This window comes from Staurois parvus, unplaced genomic scaffold (assembly GCF_062004578.1).
Source record: "Staurois parvus isolate SC_StPar_1 unplaced genomic scaffold, SC_StPar_1.0 ptg000362l, whole genome shotgun sequence".
Classification (NCBI taxonomy): Eukaryota; Metazoa; Chordata; class Amphibia; order Anura; family Ranidae; genus Staurois; species Staurois parvus.
Window position 1 is genome coordinate 11,325,701 of NW_028318158.1, and position 16,786 is coordinate 11,342,486.

Below are 16,786 nucleotides of genomic sequence, written 5' to 3' on the forward strand. Positions count from 1 at the left end.
ATCAGGAGCAGGATAAATGGCAAGAAGCATCTGGCTAGCAAAGCAAATGACTGAAGCGAAGTGTAATAGTAGAGGTGGGACTAAATACCCTCTCAGCAGCCAGCATCAGGTGGATGCAGTTTACTGGAATCTGATGGCTGCTGGGACACACCCGCTGGTGGATACTAAAAATACAACCTCCCATTCTGAGAGGCACAGTGCCACCAACAGGTTATCCAGGACTTGTTACTCCTGGTACAGAGCTGTAGCTTTCTACTACATTATCTGAGCCTCTGTTTTTTGTATATTTGCTGGGATATAACCTAAGGCTGGCCATACACTATGCAATCTCTGTACAAACTCCTTAAGACCTAGTTTACACAAGAGACCGCACTATAACTGTGGTCAATGTACGCGGCTGCAGCACGGTGCTGCTGGCTTTCCCTTGTTAAAACAGGTATTCAGGAGGTGACATATCACCTCCAAGCCACATGTCAAATGCCCCTGAAAAATGATCCACCATGGATTGTTCTTCAGAGGGATGGTATACAACACCACACATGTAATTTAAGGACATAACTAAGCAATCTATTTAATTAGTATGGAATCAGACAGGACTTGCACAACATAGTTGAAGGTAGATCTAAAGGAGATTCCTGAATCAGATTTTATAATGATTGCTCAACCTAAGAATAGATAACTTTCTTAGAGGAACTACAATTTCCAGCATGCATTTCCAGACAGAGTTGAGACTTTAGCAGTCATAGGCAGGGGCAGACTGACCATTCGAGAACTCGGCACTGCCCGAGGGCCCAGGGTCAGTACGGGGCCCTATGAAATGCCCCTGGTACCTTTTTTATAGGCTTTTTTTGAGTGTGGGCAAGGACACAGGGGCCCCATAATCCCCTATTGCCTGGGGGCCCCATGAGTTGTCAGTCCGCCCCTGGTCAGAGGAGTATTGTATGCTTAGATTTGTTGTGTCTGTAAGCATGAACATAGGTTTTGATTGGCTGTTTTATTTTAGTAATGCAGACACAGTTAGAAATAGATATCCTCAATCACGTTATTGTTTTTCTCTTTGTTATTATTTTGTTTTAGTATTAATTTGCACCTTCTTACGTTCATTTTTTTTTCTTTCTCCTGCTCAAAAGGAATAACATTAAGCCATCAATTTTGCAACTTAATGGCGCTGCGATATGGCAACTCCTCTCTGAAAATCAATTTTGAGAATTTTGTCTGCCTCATGCTGAGGCTGGAGATCAATGGAGGTACGTCAAAGCACCGCATGACCATAGGAGTGCATTGATCGCCCCGGGCGCATTCTGCTTTCCTGGGATATGGGGGGAGGGGTCGCACTTGATAAATGGTGGCTAAGAGGAGCATAGGAATATAATTAAGGACATTAAGTAATACTTCAGTCATTGAATACTACAGAAGAGGCTATTTATTTTAAGATTGCAGATATTCCTGGTAGATTATATGAGGAATCCATGACCTCAAAATGTCATCTTGTGAGCCGTATTCAGATACAGCCAGTGTTGGAGAGCCGTGCTTGCATCAAGGAACAATGCGTAACCTGTCCCCGCTAATCTGCAAACGACTGACTTCAGCAGACTGATTGGCTGCTATAGATTCTTGTATATGCTCCATACTCTTAGCACAGCCAATTTATTATTCATCTTTTTTATTTTATATTGTTTTGTTATATTTATATTTTCATTTTCATCATTATTTCTTAGAAGGATGATGTGCCTTATTAATGGAAATGAGTAAAAAAGAAACTGTTAAAAGTTTCCTTTGTTAGATTACGACTGAGCCTTTACTTTAAATCATCTAAATACATTCCCCTAAGCATAGTAAAGTCTAAGGGTCCATTAAAGGAGGAGTACAGCCAAAACTCTTTTGAATGTGCTTCTCCTGTGGATCACAGGAGTGCAGTTCATTTGCCTGGACCCCAGTCAGTCCAGGCTGGGGAAAGATCCCGACTTTAAAGTCGGGATCCACCTTAGAGTCTGGAGCGGCACCTGGCTCGGCCTTTGAGCGAACTGCTGAGAGCCTGACTCAGCTGTTCCCTCCCCTTACACAGCCCATCACTGGGGGGGGGGGCAGAGCAGAGAGCGGTGACTGACAGTCATGCTCTCTGCTCAGAGCGGCTGTGAGAACTCAGCGATCAGTGATAATGTGAGTTCTCAGCCTTAGAGCCGGCCGGAGACCAATGCAGCATGCACCTAGATAAGTATGAAAAAAAAAATCCTGCACTTCACTTTTAAGGCTCGGTTCACACTCCTGCAACTTGTGAGACCCAAAATCGCAGGACATGTGAAATGCCATGTATCTCTATGAGAGCCGTTCCAATGGACATTACCGAAGTCGCTTTGAAAAAAAATTGACCGACAATTTTGAGAAAAAAAAAGATAATTTTGAGTTTTTGCTATTAAACATGTCCAGTAAAAATTTTTTAAAAAATCAAATTTCGTCATAAATTTACTCCAAAATGTATTCTGCTATATGTCTTTGGTAGAAAAAAATCCCAATACGTGTAAATTAATTGGTTTACGTGAAAGTTATAGCATTTACAAATGGCTGTATAGATACTGGAATTTTATTCTTTTTACTAGTAATGGCAGCAATCAGCAACTTATAGCGAGACTGCGGGACTGCAGTGGGCATTCTGACACTGGGGGGGAACTGACTTGGTGTCACTGACATCCCCAGTGACACCAATAGATTGATCAGTGCTAAAAAAAAAAGCACTGACACTGTACTAATGACACTGGGCAGGAAGGGCTGAACATGAGGGGCGATCAAAGGGTTAACTGTGTGCTGGGAGTGTTTTACTGGAGGGCGGTGTGTTGGTGCTTCACTGTAAGCACACTGCTCTGGATGGCTGTACTGTGCGCTGCTATCCAGAGCAGTGTGCCCAAGGTGACAGAGAGGAGGACTGTTAGTATACAAAGCAGTCCTCCTCCCCATCAGAGGTGCTCGGTAATTAGCGGGCACCAGTGGGGAATCACTGGCCAAGACCCAGTGATTGACAGCCGTGAATGGCGGTGCAGGTAGGTTTTCTCACCCCCTACCTGGAAATACAAAATCACGTATATATACATGATTTTGCGCACCCCTGCTGTCCTGTAGCAGTATATCTTCTATAGGGCGGTTGGGATGTGGTTAAGGCTACTTTCACACTGAGGAGTTTTTCAAGCGTTTTTGCGTTAAAAAAAGCGCCTGAAAAGCTCAAGAAAACTGCTTCCCTATGTATGTGAATGTATATCTATGTATGTTTTCACACCGAGGCGTTGCGCTTGCAGTGTGGTGTAAAAACCCCAGCTTGCAGCATCTTTGGGGCATGTTTGGGGAGTTAAAAAAAAATGCCCCAAAAACACCTCTTCCCATTGAAATCAATGGAAAACACCTCTGAGAAGCGTTATTGATGCAGTCTTAAGTCATGTGTCCTTTAAAAAAAGCGGCAAAAGCACGGCAGATCAGTGTGAAAGTAGCCTAAGGTTTTGCCCATCTTTTGATTTGATGCACCTGGAATGTATTTAGCTGATTTAAACTGAAAGCTCAGTTGGGCTTTTATATTCTATACTCTCCACCTTCCTTTTTACTTAGCATTTAAATTTGCACCAGTATGTGTTAGATGGCCCAACATTTAGTTAATATTCTACATTTTATATTGTTTACTTCTTTTCTGCAAAACATCACCAGTAGTCCAAATGTCTAATGAGATTTCTTGCAAGTGTTCAGTTCTAGGTATACAAAATGACTGAATTAATGGTAACCAGGAGACAAGGCCTGGAGTCTGATGGGAATTATCGTCTGCAGGCTAATGTCCGCGGTCCCATGAAGGGGAGGGAGGAGTCAATTGGGAGCAGTACTGCCCCCTGTTGTTGGCAGCTGTGCATTGCTCACTAATGCAAGCTGTGCTCCTCCTCCCCTTTGCAGGGCCTCGTACTCTACGCCGAACCTTGTCCTTGCCGCCGGCTCCACGATCGTCTTGGCGTGCCTCTACCAGTCCCTACCCCACTTTGTACTATCGTCACCGCCCACCAGCGGTACAGGTATGACGTGGGGAAGGGACGTTCATGACGTTTTTGCAAAATGTAGGACATATTAAGGGCTCATATGTTAATGTCATGCTATTAATTATAATCACGTATAATATTTGGGTATTTGTCAGTTCACAATATATCCATGAAAAAAAAGTTCTAACTGGTTAATACTTGATAGCATGTCATGCACTTTGTGCTTTGCCTTATTGAAGGCGCAATCAAAGAGCTTATTCCATAAACCAATGTAAAGTTCAACAATGAGGTTTAAGCAGCTAAAATTCATAATGGCCAAAAATATATTTTTTTTCAGCCATGTCCATTTCTGATTGGTTTATATGCTTTGCTGCACTTTTCACATGGACTTAGCGTTGTTTTATTGCGTAAACCAAAGTGAAAAAAGGGTAAACCTATCTATTAAACTCACTTCTGATCTTTCAAACCAATTGCTTTGTTATCAAAGACATGATGACCACACATCTAAAGTGTGTGTGAATTTAAATGATCAGTCCACCCAATATTTTAACTCCTACCTTTCTAGGTTCTTATTTGTCATGGGTATTCCTACACCACGGGTGTCAAACTGGCTGCCCTCCAGCTGTTGCAAACTACAAGTCCCATGAGGCATTGCAAGATTGACAGTTACAAGCATGACTCTGAAATGCAGAGGCATGATGGGACAGGTAGTTTCACAACAGCTGGAGGGACCAGTTTGACACCCTTGTCTTACACTGAGATCTCCCTGCCATAATGTCTGACTCTGTTCTTGTCCATCTAGAAGTTTTGGGTATTCCAGCCCACCTTTTCACATTTCAGTTTCATTCTGTTACATTCTCCATAATATGGAATAAATAATTTTGGGAGCCCTTCATAATAGGCACAGCAGGTGTGCAGACTCAGGAGCTCAGTGCAGAGATCTCACCGACAAAGTCCTCAAGAAAAGAAACTGTCAGATAGTTTGACTCTCCAAGATCTACAAAAAATGTAAACAATAGCAAATTGGGTGAACTGATCCTTTAATATCAACCGTCCAGTGCAATTACTACATTAATCAATCCTTCAATCTAAGCGAGACACGTCGTTGAGTCAAGCAAGTCAATTATTTCTTTGCCAATCTGATTAGTCATATGATTGCTTTTTAATATTAAGGTCAGATGGGTGCTTTCAGAACCATTAAAGCAGAACTCCAGACAGCTATGGAAAACTGATCAGTTAAATATTATTCATTCAAAAGTGATCAAATGCTTTAAGGCAGCCTTTCCCAACCAAGGTTCCCCGGAGACCTGGGTTCCTCCAGTACCTGCTAGGAGTTCCTTGGACAGTGAGCGATGGTGGATTGATCTTCCACTTACAATGACCACTAATCCAAGGTGGCAATTTTCCACTAACCACCAGTGTATCCAAGAGACCAAAGGGGTCACTTCTATACTGACCACTAATGAAAAGAGAGGTGGAGAAAGGCCGCTTTAAATTATTGTCACGGCAATCTAAAAATGAACAGAGGTTCTGATCCTCCCCCACTCTGAAAGATAATTGGGGTTTTAAATACGTTCCATATGTTGTGTGTTCTAGAAGATGGTGGAGGGTCATTTCCTTGAGTTAAAGCAGGAGTGAACAGGGAACCACAATTTCCATTGCAAATACATATCAAGCAAAAAGGGACTTCCCCAATATTATGTCTAAAAGATGTACTGTAAATCACCCATCTAACCTTCCTAAAAGCTTTTGGGTAGAAGTTGACTAAATATCACAATCTATTAATTTAATTCTTTCCAGAAAGGTATTGAGTGCTGTGCTCAGGGGCCCCATAGTAACAAAGTGGCGACTGCCATTCATTGTGCTGTATCCTTTGCACCAATGAATGCTGAAATTTGATTGGTTGCTATGGGTGGTTGGTCATCATTACTTTTTAATTTTGCTTTGAACAAAGCAATCTGCTTACATAAAACTTTCTTTTGATTGCAGAGGTGTTTAAAAACTTAAGTCAAGATGGAAAAGGGATCTATCTCCAGGAGGATGAGGTATGCACACTGTCGTTTCTCTTTTCAGCAGGGACATCCTGGATCTCCAAATTGTTTTTTATTTTACCATTTTCTGAACACCCTGGCTTTATTGGGTCACTGGTGGTGTAGACAATGTAGGACAATATTTCTCAACATGTAACGTGTTCCTCTGCTTTTAGTTACATAGTCACATGATGTCACATGCTGCCCCCAGGCTTCTAAGTGTGCACAACAGCAGAGTATAATAGAACTAAGGGTCAGTTAACTGAAGCATTATGAATACATTATTTTAATTTCATGTCTTTCCGGCTGTTTTATGAGGCTGATTTTATGTCTTTTTGTGCACTTTGTCAGCTTACTTATCTGAACATGCTGTCTCTCAGTTTCTGAGTGTGCAAAACAGTTTCACATAAAACCGTATCACATAAAAGAGCTCTGCATTATGGCTGAGGAACTGGCCACTAGCATAGAAAAACACTATCTAAGGATGTCCTAATACTGTTGTTGTCTGGGACAGGGGTCTCCAAACATCCTAAACAAAGGGCCAGTTCACTGTCTGTCAAACCTTAGGGGGACAGGATTGTAGCCAGCGGGAGCAGAAATTTTCAATGGCAGGAATAGTGCCCCATTGTTAGTGTTAGTGGGAGAAACAGTGCGCCATCGTTGATGTCTGTGGGGAGAACAGTGCCCCATTGTTAGTGTCACTGGGAGGAATGGTGCCTCATCATTGGTTTCAGTAGGAGAAATAGTACGCCATCATTGGTGTCAGTGGGGGGAATAGTGCCCCATCAGTGGTGTCAATAGGAATGGTGACCCATCGTTGGTGTCACTTGGAGGAATAGTGCCCCATCATTGGTGTCAGTGGAAGGAATGGTGACCCATCGTTGGTGTCACTTGGAGAAATGGTGCCCCATCATTGATATCAGTAAAAGGAATAGTCCCCCATCAATGGTGTCAATGAAAGGAATGATGAACCATCATTGGTCTCACTTGGAGGAATATTGCTCTATCATTGGTGTCAGTGGGAGGAACAGTGCCCCATCAATGGTGTTAGTGGAAGGAATAGTTCCTCATCAATGGTGTTAGTGAAAATAATGATGAACCATCATTGGTGTCACTTGAAATAATAGTTCCCTATCAATGGTGTCACTGGGAGGAATAGTGCCCCATCATTGGTGTCAGTAGGCGGAATAGTGCCCTATTGTAAGTGGCAGGTACTATGCCCCACTGTTGCTGACAGTAGGGGAAATAATGCCCCAAGGTCCAGATAAATGCAAGCAAAGGGCCATATCTAGCCCCTAGGCCGCAATTTGGAGACTACTAATCTAGCAGAAGAAAAAAAATACAACAAGCCAATTGCAGTAAAATAAATTCAAGTGAACCTATCAATTATTATAGTTTTGCTCTGTATTGTGACATGTCAGGAATTAATTCATGTAGTTGGTAATTCTGCATGATCAACATTTCTAACATATCTCAATACAGTGCAACAATATAATTTTTCAGAAAAAAAAGTTAAAAAGCACCCTTGTAGTTGTTAATGACTTTGCCTAAGCTGAGATGATGTCATTAGTTTGCTGCAGGCAGGAGGGTGCATTTCCTAAGTCTCCTCTGCCTCCAGTGAGGACTGCAACATTATAACTTTGTAGCAAATCACAAGGTGAAAGGCTGCAGCAGTGTCAGATTTTTGTGAACACTGCCAAGAACTGCACAGGCACCAGGATTTACATGATTGTGTCACCTCTAAGCTGGCATCTCAGTCCGGGCTGTAGGTGCTGACCCTTGAGCATTGTCTGGGGGAGTACTGTGATCTTTGTGAGATGTAATAAATACCTGGACAGGTTCCACTTACACATTATATGTCATGCATGCAGCTACTGTGACAAAATAAGTCTGATGATAGGTTCACTTTAATTACTGACCATGTCAACAACAATCAAATAGCTTCTTGGGAGCAATCTCTGTAAAATGCTTCTGAACTTCTACTATGTTAATACATGTTTAACATTTTAACTCATCCAATTGGTAATAGTATAGCGGAACATTATATGCTTTTCATAAATCCTCCAAATGCATTTCTGACATAGCAGATCATGCAAAGTAATGGAGGATATTTTAGCGATGTCACAGGAAAGCCACAAGGGCTGAATATATCCCAGTCTAAAGTGCAGTGCTCAACGGTGATTAGTGTCTGTTTGATTCATACGGTATAATTAGCGGATGTTAATAACTGTATTTTTCTTTGACTTTCAATTTATTGAGTCAAAAGGTGAAGATGAATGGCCCTCTATAGGGAAGATCTGAGCACTGAACGAGTGTTATGTGTCTGCACAGGGGCTGTATTGACATATTAAGGCATTAACATTTTGGCATCAATGGTTGCAGTATTGTGAATAATTTAAAGGCTAAAGCCACCTGAATTGGACACTTCAATATTAGATAGATATGTCACCTTCTCAGCATCTATAGCGATGAGGTCCTTGTCCTCAAGTGAGCAGTAGCCATGCAACCTCCATGGAGCCCAACACATAAAATTGTATATAGGCAGCTAAACATGTTGAAAAATGTGTGTGTGTGTATATATATATATATATACACACACACACACATACATATATATATATATATATATATTTTTTTAAATATGAATAATAAATATGTAGTGTTCAGCATGAAAGCAAGGTGAAAATGGAGGAAAGAAATTGCGGTCACATCCTGAAAATGCTATTTCTGGCTCCAATACTTTTTTTTACACAGCTCAGGAAAATTATTTTTTTGGGGGGGGGAAAAAGTCTGAAATGTAACTAAATAAAGCAAAATCCCAAATGGAAATTAGGATTTTTTTTACAGACGAAAAAGGAGGACAAATAAAAAAAACATGTTAAAGATAAAAAGGGTAAACAAAAGAATTTTACAATCCAGAAATATCATTTTAATGTATTCATTGGTAAAATTGCAACGTTTTAAAGCCAATGACTTTGAATTACTAATTTAAATTATGTTTCCTTTCAGTGGATGATGTGGACGCTATATGCTTGAGAATGACAACATGACCCTGCTCCCTTCTGATCTTAACCCAGCAATATGAAGACTATTGCAAACATTTTTGACACAATTTTGAGAATGGTTTATTGTCCGAAGACATTTCTGATATTGTTATAGTGCTGTTTTTTATTATATATTTATTTATTATATATTTATTTATTTTTGGAGTCTCCTATGTTACAGCGTGCCAAATATTTATAAAGGTGAGGGTTTTTCTAAACTTCATTATTGCTATGACTTTTTCTACTACACATAGGAATAATATCTGTCTTTTGTTACATGGCCTACACCAGTCATTACATTTGTGAAATAGATTTAATGATACAGCATCATTCTGTTGAAGCAAAGTCTTTTGTTTCAAAAATCTCTACAGGAATTGGTCCTCATATCAGTATCTTCAAGTTGCATTCTTTGAGATAAAAAAATTTGAGACAAAAAAAAATGTGAGCTAATTTTTAATCTTTTGAGTTAAAATCAGAATTTTGAAGTAATACTTGAGGCATGTAAATTAAAATCAGAATTTTGAAGTAATACTTGAGGCATCTAAATTATAATCAGAATTTGGAGCTAATACTTCCAGACTTTTAAGCTGAAATCAGAATCATATACACTAATATATCAGATTTGCGAGCACAACAATTACTAATGCTTTAGATCTCAGAGAGAAAAAAAACTTCAGCTTCAGAATAAAATCTGAATTTTGAGTCAATTTTTCAGAATTGTAATCTGAATTTTTCTTAGAAGTCAGAAGTTTTATCTCAGAATTCTGATTTTAGAAGTTTGAGCTGATATTTCTGACATTGGAGCTGAAGTCAGAATTTTGATTGAATACTTTTGAACTCTGAGATAAATTTAGAATTCTAACTTATACTTTTGACCTCTAAACCAGTGTTTCTCAACCTTTTTTGATTCAAGGCACCCTTTAAAATCCTACACACTCTCAAGGCACCCCATTTTAAAATGTAAAAAACTAATATTTTTACATAATGCACATGTAGAACACCCAATGTTAGAGGTGATTTTTTCTTCAATAGCAAATACACCTTTGCTCACTGGCACTATCTATTATTCCAATGTTTCTCTGTTCCCTTACCCCAGTGCTGGTTTAGAATCAGGGGAGAGATAAACAAAGACACTGTGCAGGTACCCAACATCCTCCTTATCAACCAATTGAAGCCATTAGTTGTAAGGATGTTGTTCGTGGATGGAAGGTTGTAATAGCGCATAATGAAAACCTGTGGCTTTGTGGAATTAAAAGGCAGGCTTGATCCACTTGTATGCAACTTTTAAGCATTTTGCCAAGGCACTGCTCAAGAAACCTGAAGGCACCCCAGGGTACCTGGGCACCCTGGTTGAAAAAGGCTGCTCTAAACTAACATTTAAAACAATCTAATAGTTTGGACCACTAAGACCAAATTAGAATTTCAAACTTCTGAGCTAAAATCAGAATTCTGATCTAGTACTTAAAGCGGAGCTCCACCCAAAAGGGGACGTTCTGTTTTAAAGACTGGCCCCCCGCTCCCTATTAAGGATTGGCACCTTTGGGGAGCGGGTACCCAAAATTGACAGGTACCCATTCCCACTTGGGTACCCATTCCCACTTCCACTGTGATCACCTAGGCGATCGGAAGCAGACGTTATCCTCCTACCCTCCCTCCCCGAAGTTTTCTGGGACACGTGACAGGTCCCAGAAGCCGACGGGGCCATTCAGGAAGCACAGCGCTACTTGCGCATGCGCAGTGGGCACCCGGCTGTAAAGCTGCAAGCTGTCACAGCCGGGTGCCCACACTGAAGATGCCGGCACCTGGAACACCAGACGGCTGGTGAAACGGACTGCGGGGAGGACACTGCAGGATCGTGGGACAGGTGAGTGACTGTTTTTTAAAAGTCAGCAGCCACAGTTTTTGTAGCTGCTGACTTTTATTTTTTGACAGTGCGAGTGGAACTCCGCTTTAAGATCTCTGAGCCAAAATCCAAATTCTAATCTAATATTTTAGACCACTGAGTTCTAGTCTAATACTGTAAATGCTCTCAGAATAGTTTTAGAAATCTGATGTATTAGCCCAAGATTTTGATTTTAGCTGAATAAAAAGGTTCTGCCCAGAGATACCATTTGGGGTTTACTTATTTATGTTTTCACACAAGATTTATATTGCTTTCACCCAGGATTCAGTTTTTCAACTATATCCACCTAGAATAAATGTGAATCTTGGGTGAAAGTTGTTTGAATCTTGTATGAAAAATGTATAAATAGCCCCTTTAAAGGAGAAGTATGCATCTGTAAAAAAAATCTAACATCCATACTCCTCTCTATGCTACAGCATCAGTGTAATGTGCTGTCCCATGTCAGCTCTAAGCCTGAAAACGGAGCAATTATATGACTACTTATTGCTCAGTCTGTCAGTCACCAATCTCTGCTCTGCTCCTTTAGTGCACCAGACAGCGGAGGGGGTGGGAGCAGCTGGCTGCGATCTTTAGCCACACGCTAAGAGGCAGAGCCAGCTGTAAATCATACACCCGGGTGAATCCTGACAATATTGGATGGCTTTGCCACATCAGCTGATAGCAGGCAACAGCCCACCATCAGCTGATTCTGGGTTACAGGAGAGCAAAAGTAACTGCACTACTGTGACCCACAAAATATATATGGCCAAAAAAACTTTGGCCATACTTCTTTTTTAAGTCCACCATAACCAGCTGTCATTTTTTTTTCTGTTCACAGCAACATTTATAACTCCCACCCCTTCCCGGACAGGGTCACCCTGGGGAGCTGCAGTGCAACCACTTCTGGATAAATTCATCTGAACACAATCTCTCCAAGAGAGATGGACAGTAAAAAAAAAAAAAAATTGGCGTGTTTGAAGCAGACACAAACAGAATTATAAATTAGTTAACTAACAGAGGAAGCCGGCTGCTTAAACCCATCAGAGTTTAATTTGGCATAACCAAGCGTAGACTCGGCAAGGCCCCCTCGTGTTTGTCATCTCCTGTGCGCCTCGGTGCTGAACCGAGCAGGCCCTGGACTCTTCATTTAAATGTTTAATGTTTGTTTTCTGCAGAAAAAAACAACTCGGTGCCCACAAGAGTGGAACAAATGTGCAAAGCCTCCGAAGCACTCTAATAAGTAAGGAACCGCGCAGTGAAACACGGATCACTATCCAGCAACTTCTGCTGCTTTTCCAGCTTCGTTAGATGTGCAACTGACTGTAACATACATGAAAAATATGTATACACTTATGGCATGCAGATGTACTTATACCCTGAGAAATATATGTTATACAATGCTTTGAAATATTTCCCAGGATGCTGGTTCTGGGCTCTATAATTTCATTTTTTTTGGCCTGTTTATGATATAATCATGTACTGTATACAATCAGTATTGCACTGTGAATTCTGTTTTTTGATGAATATTGAATTACAATGTAAGGGGACATACTGGCAGGGATCTCTAGCAGTCTCATGTAACCTGTCTTCAGTCTCTAGCTCCTACAGCATATTCCCAATCCCCAACTACACCTGTAGCATGTCCACAGTCTCTGACCATCTCCTGTAGTAGGCCTGCAGTTTCTGACTATCTCTTGTAACATGTTCATGGTCCCTCACAATATCCTGTAGTATATATGTGGTCTCTGACAGTCCCCTGTAGCATGTCTGCAGTCTCTGACCATCTCCTGTAGTATGTCTGCAGTCTCTGACCCTCTCCTGTAGTATGTCTGTAGTCTCTGACCCTCTCCTGTAGTATGTCTGCAGTCTCTGACCATTTCCAGTAGTATGTCTGCAGTCTCTGACCCTCTCCTGTAGGATGTTAATGGTCTCTGACTATCTCATGTAATATGTTAATGGTCTCTGATAATATCTTGAAGTATATCTGCAGTCTCTGACCATCTCCTGTAGCATGTCTGCAGTCTCTAACTATTTCCTGTAGTACACCTGCAGTCTCTGACCATTTCCTGTAGTATGTCTGCAGTCTCTGACCATTTCCTGTGACATGTCCGCAGTCTCTGACTATTTCCTGTAGTATGTCTGCAGTCTCTGACCCTCTCCTATAGGATATCTGCAGTCTCTGATCCCCTCCTGTAGGATGTCTACAGTCTCTGACCCTCTCCTATGGGATGTCTGCAGTCTCTGACCCTTTCCTATAGGATGTCTACAGTCTCTGACCCTCTCCTATAGGATGTCTGCAGTCTCTGGCCCTCTACTGTAGGATGTCTGTAGTCTCTGACTATCTCCTCTAATATGTTCATGATCTCTGATCATATCCTGTAGTATAACTGCAGTCTCTGACCATCTCCTGTACTATGTCTGCAATCTCTGGCCATCTCCTGTAGGATGTCTGCAATCTCTGACCATCTCTTATAATATGTCCGCAGTCTCTGATCATTTCATGTAGCATGTCCACAGTCTTTGACCATCTCCTGTAGTATATCCACAGTCTCTGACCATTTCCTGTAGTATGCCTGCAGTATTTATCTCTGTAGTGTGTCTGCAGTCTCTAATATCTACATACAATAATAAAACATAACTACCTGGCTATTGTAGTCTACCTACAATAACAAAAACATTTATGCACATTTAGAATTGTTTACAATAAATTCATTAAACGTATATTGTACGAAAAAATAAAACTGTGAATATATGTTTTGTATCCTTTTGGTTATTTGATGTTACTGCTGGTTAGTTTGTATTTCTGTAAAATTCCAAATTGTTTGTGTATTTGTTTTTTCGTATCTCTCACTTTCATATGTTATATTTGTATGTGTATTTTATTATATTTGATTTCTGCTTTTATTGGTATTTTTTTGTCTGTGATATATTATTATTATTTTTTTACATTTAAAAGGTATTTTAATGTAACGGTGCTACTCTATTTTTTATTATCTATTTAAATAAATTATCTTTTTATAATATTTTAAGTCGTGGATTACACTTTTTTTTTTTTATTAAAAAAGAATACATTGTAAAGAAGGCCACCTGGGAAGATCTATACATGATGTAATTTAGTCCTCCATAAGGTACAAATATAAAAAAAACGTAAAGCTACAGCAGTGACACATTGTAATTGTGGGGTTGATTTGCTAAAGGCAAATAGGCTTTTCAAGGGAAGTTTCCTTTTGCTTAGTAAAACTGGTGAAAGAAAAACCCATCATGTGTAATGATAATTTAAAAAAAACTGTATTTATGCTTGGATATGGTTGGATATTGAAAGTCAGCAGAGATTTATTTTATTCACTAAGGTACAGGCAAATTCCTTTGCAAAGTGACTATTCCTATAAAAGTGAACAATCTAATTGTCTTTAGTAAATCAACTTGGTTTGTGCTATTGCAGTCATTAAGGTCAGAGCCATGGATGGATCAGAAAATTTTTCAGTCAGCTATGCAAGTTGCTAATCTATCACTGAAACTCTGTTTACAGTGAAATATATAAAGTTTAAGCATAGCCCTTTTTTGTTTTAGTGTGTGCAGTAAGGTCTTGATGGGGAGATTTACCTCTCTATTGGTCCTGGTGATCATTGTCTTTTGTACAAAAAGTCATGGGAAATTAAATATTTTATAGTTGTCACCAGAACAGAGCATGAGGGAAAATGTTCTAATGGAGCTGACTATTCTAAGAGGGGTTTTCCACTCTTCACTATTGGAATCTTTTTTCTTTCCAATTAATTATATGTAAAGCCTCACCTTGTAAATCAATCCATCCAGTTTAAAGAAGAAATTAAAGAAAAAAAATAAAATTATATATATATATATAACATATATGTAGAAAACGTGCACTTGGGAATTTGCAAATCAAATTAGCAGATGACACAATATATAGGCGAAAATAAACAAACTAAAAAAACACTTAGTGTAGCGCTTATGATTAACAAATAAAAACTAATATTGTCCAAATCACTACAAGGGAAGGATATTGGTGAAACAATATAGTACATAAAATAAAGTCTATACAAAATTATTCTGATCCAGTAGTGGTGGTGCCAAGTGAAACAAAAAAACAGAACAAAAGAGAGAATCCTTCACCTTTCACCCAATCATTTGGCCTTGTACCTGAGAGTTTGACCACCCGAAGGATTAGTCAAACAAAGCAGATGTCAAGTCCAGCAGATGAGTCCAGGATTCCAAAAAGGATCTCACCGGATGTCAGGATGAATTAGGAATTTCTCACTAAGAAATGCGATCTAGGATGGCAAATACTTCTCCACACAGTAAACACCACATACGGAAAAAGTATAACCTCTCATAGTGTAGTATTTGAAGAAAAAGCAGCAGATTTGAATAGTGTTTCCAACCAACAAGATGGCCGCAGTCCATGGCGGTGCGTGGCGACTTCACGCATCTTAGCTCCACCCTATGTATTTTGTTACACAAAGGACGTCATCAGGGGGGTGGTCAATACGCGGCAACGCGCCTAATAAGTAGGAACGGGAGTCAACCCTGCCCTAACTCAATTGCACTCCGCATACCGGAAATACCAGTAACCAGTGTCCATCGGATTGGGTCAAACTGGTTAACAAATCATTAACTGCGCTCCAAATACCTGAAGCAGGACCACAAGCCTAAAGGGCTCAAAGAAAATGAGTATCGCGACATTTAAACCAGCACACAGTAAACAACTTTAAACACTAATTATATCAAATAAACAGGGAAATTAAAAAAGGGAAAATTAAAATAATTAACATCTTTAATGAATGGTTATTATAAATATTAAGTGAACAGCACCAATGGACAGCGCCATCTTGTGAAAACAATACAATACATTTACAAATTATAAAAAACACTGAAATATAAAGTATGAAAAATAAATATAAATAATCAGAACAAATTAACCATTATTAATAAAAGCATTTACATCCCATTCTAAACTGAGTCCATATGGGGTGTATGTTTTTAAAGAGTAAATCCAAAAAGTTTCTAATATGGAGATCTCTTGTCTCACATTTTTTCCTCTCCACCTAGGGGTAAATTTATCAATAGCTAAAAACAAAATTCCATCCGGACTTTTATTATGATGCAATGTATAGTGTTTAGACACACTATGGTCAGGGAACCCCTTACGTATATTCTTGATATGCTCATTAAATATAATACGTAACATACGTGTGTACGGCCCGCATACTGTAGGCCTCATGGGCACTGAATCAAATAGACCACATTCCGTGTGGTACATCAAAAACTTTCTAATGTCATAAATCTTGACAGCATGGCTTTATTGAAAATAATTAGTCCTTCTACACCCTTGAGAATTATTGCCACAAGCTTTGCACTTGCACTTTCTACAGAGGTAATTGCCATTTAGCCCCTGAAAGAACTTGGGCCCACAGGGGGCTTCACAACATTCGGGGCTACATTTATCCTGAAAGGGGGAGCTCCCCTAAAGGTGACCGACAGAACCTCAGGAAGCAAAGGGTCCAGAACCTTATCATTCTTCAAGACATTCCAATGTCTATGAAGAATTTGTTTGACAGCATAATGTTGTGTAGAATAAGTGGTGAAAAAGGAAAAATTGGAAGGAGGATCCATTCATACCACTTGTTTCGGTCTATACATAACTTCCCTATCCTTACTGTCAACCTGAAGGAAGGCCTTATCTAGATCCTCAGACTTATAGACGTTATAAAGAAAGCTCTGTCTCAAAAAGTCAACTTCCCGAAGAAAATCATTACGGAACGTACAATTTCTCTTAAGCCTAAAATATTGGCTCTTGGGTACCAATCT

General features: G+C 39.8%; 1 protein-coding gene and 1 long non-coding RNA gene across 2 annotated transcripts in view; both read left to right on the forward strand.

The window, feature by feature from the left end:
• CAPN14 (calpain 14) overlaps positions 1 to 4,046 on the forward strand; it is a 51,481-nt gene extending 47,435 nt beyond the window's left edge. Inside the window, exons 20-21 of the mRNA XM_089685115.1 lie at positions 1,131 to 1,247; positions 3,925 to 4,046. Coding sequence (XP_089541241.1) covers positions 1,131 to 1,247; positions 3,925 to 4,046 — 239 coding nt within the window. The remainder of the gene's footprint in view (positions 1 to 1,130; positions 1,248 to 3,924) is intronic.
• A 15-nt stretch (positions 4,047 to 4,061) lies between these two features.
• LOC149456442 (uncharacterized) lies at positions 4,062 to 13,983 on the forward strand. The gene is made up of 3 exons (XR_016313890.1): positions 4,062 to 6,049; positions 9,044 to 9,279; positions 12,136 to 13,983. It is a non-coding gene; the product is annotated as an uncharacterized LOC149456442 (long non-coding RNA).
• Positions 13,984 to 16,786: the final 2,803 nt, after the last annotated feature.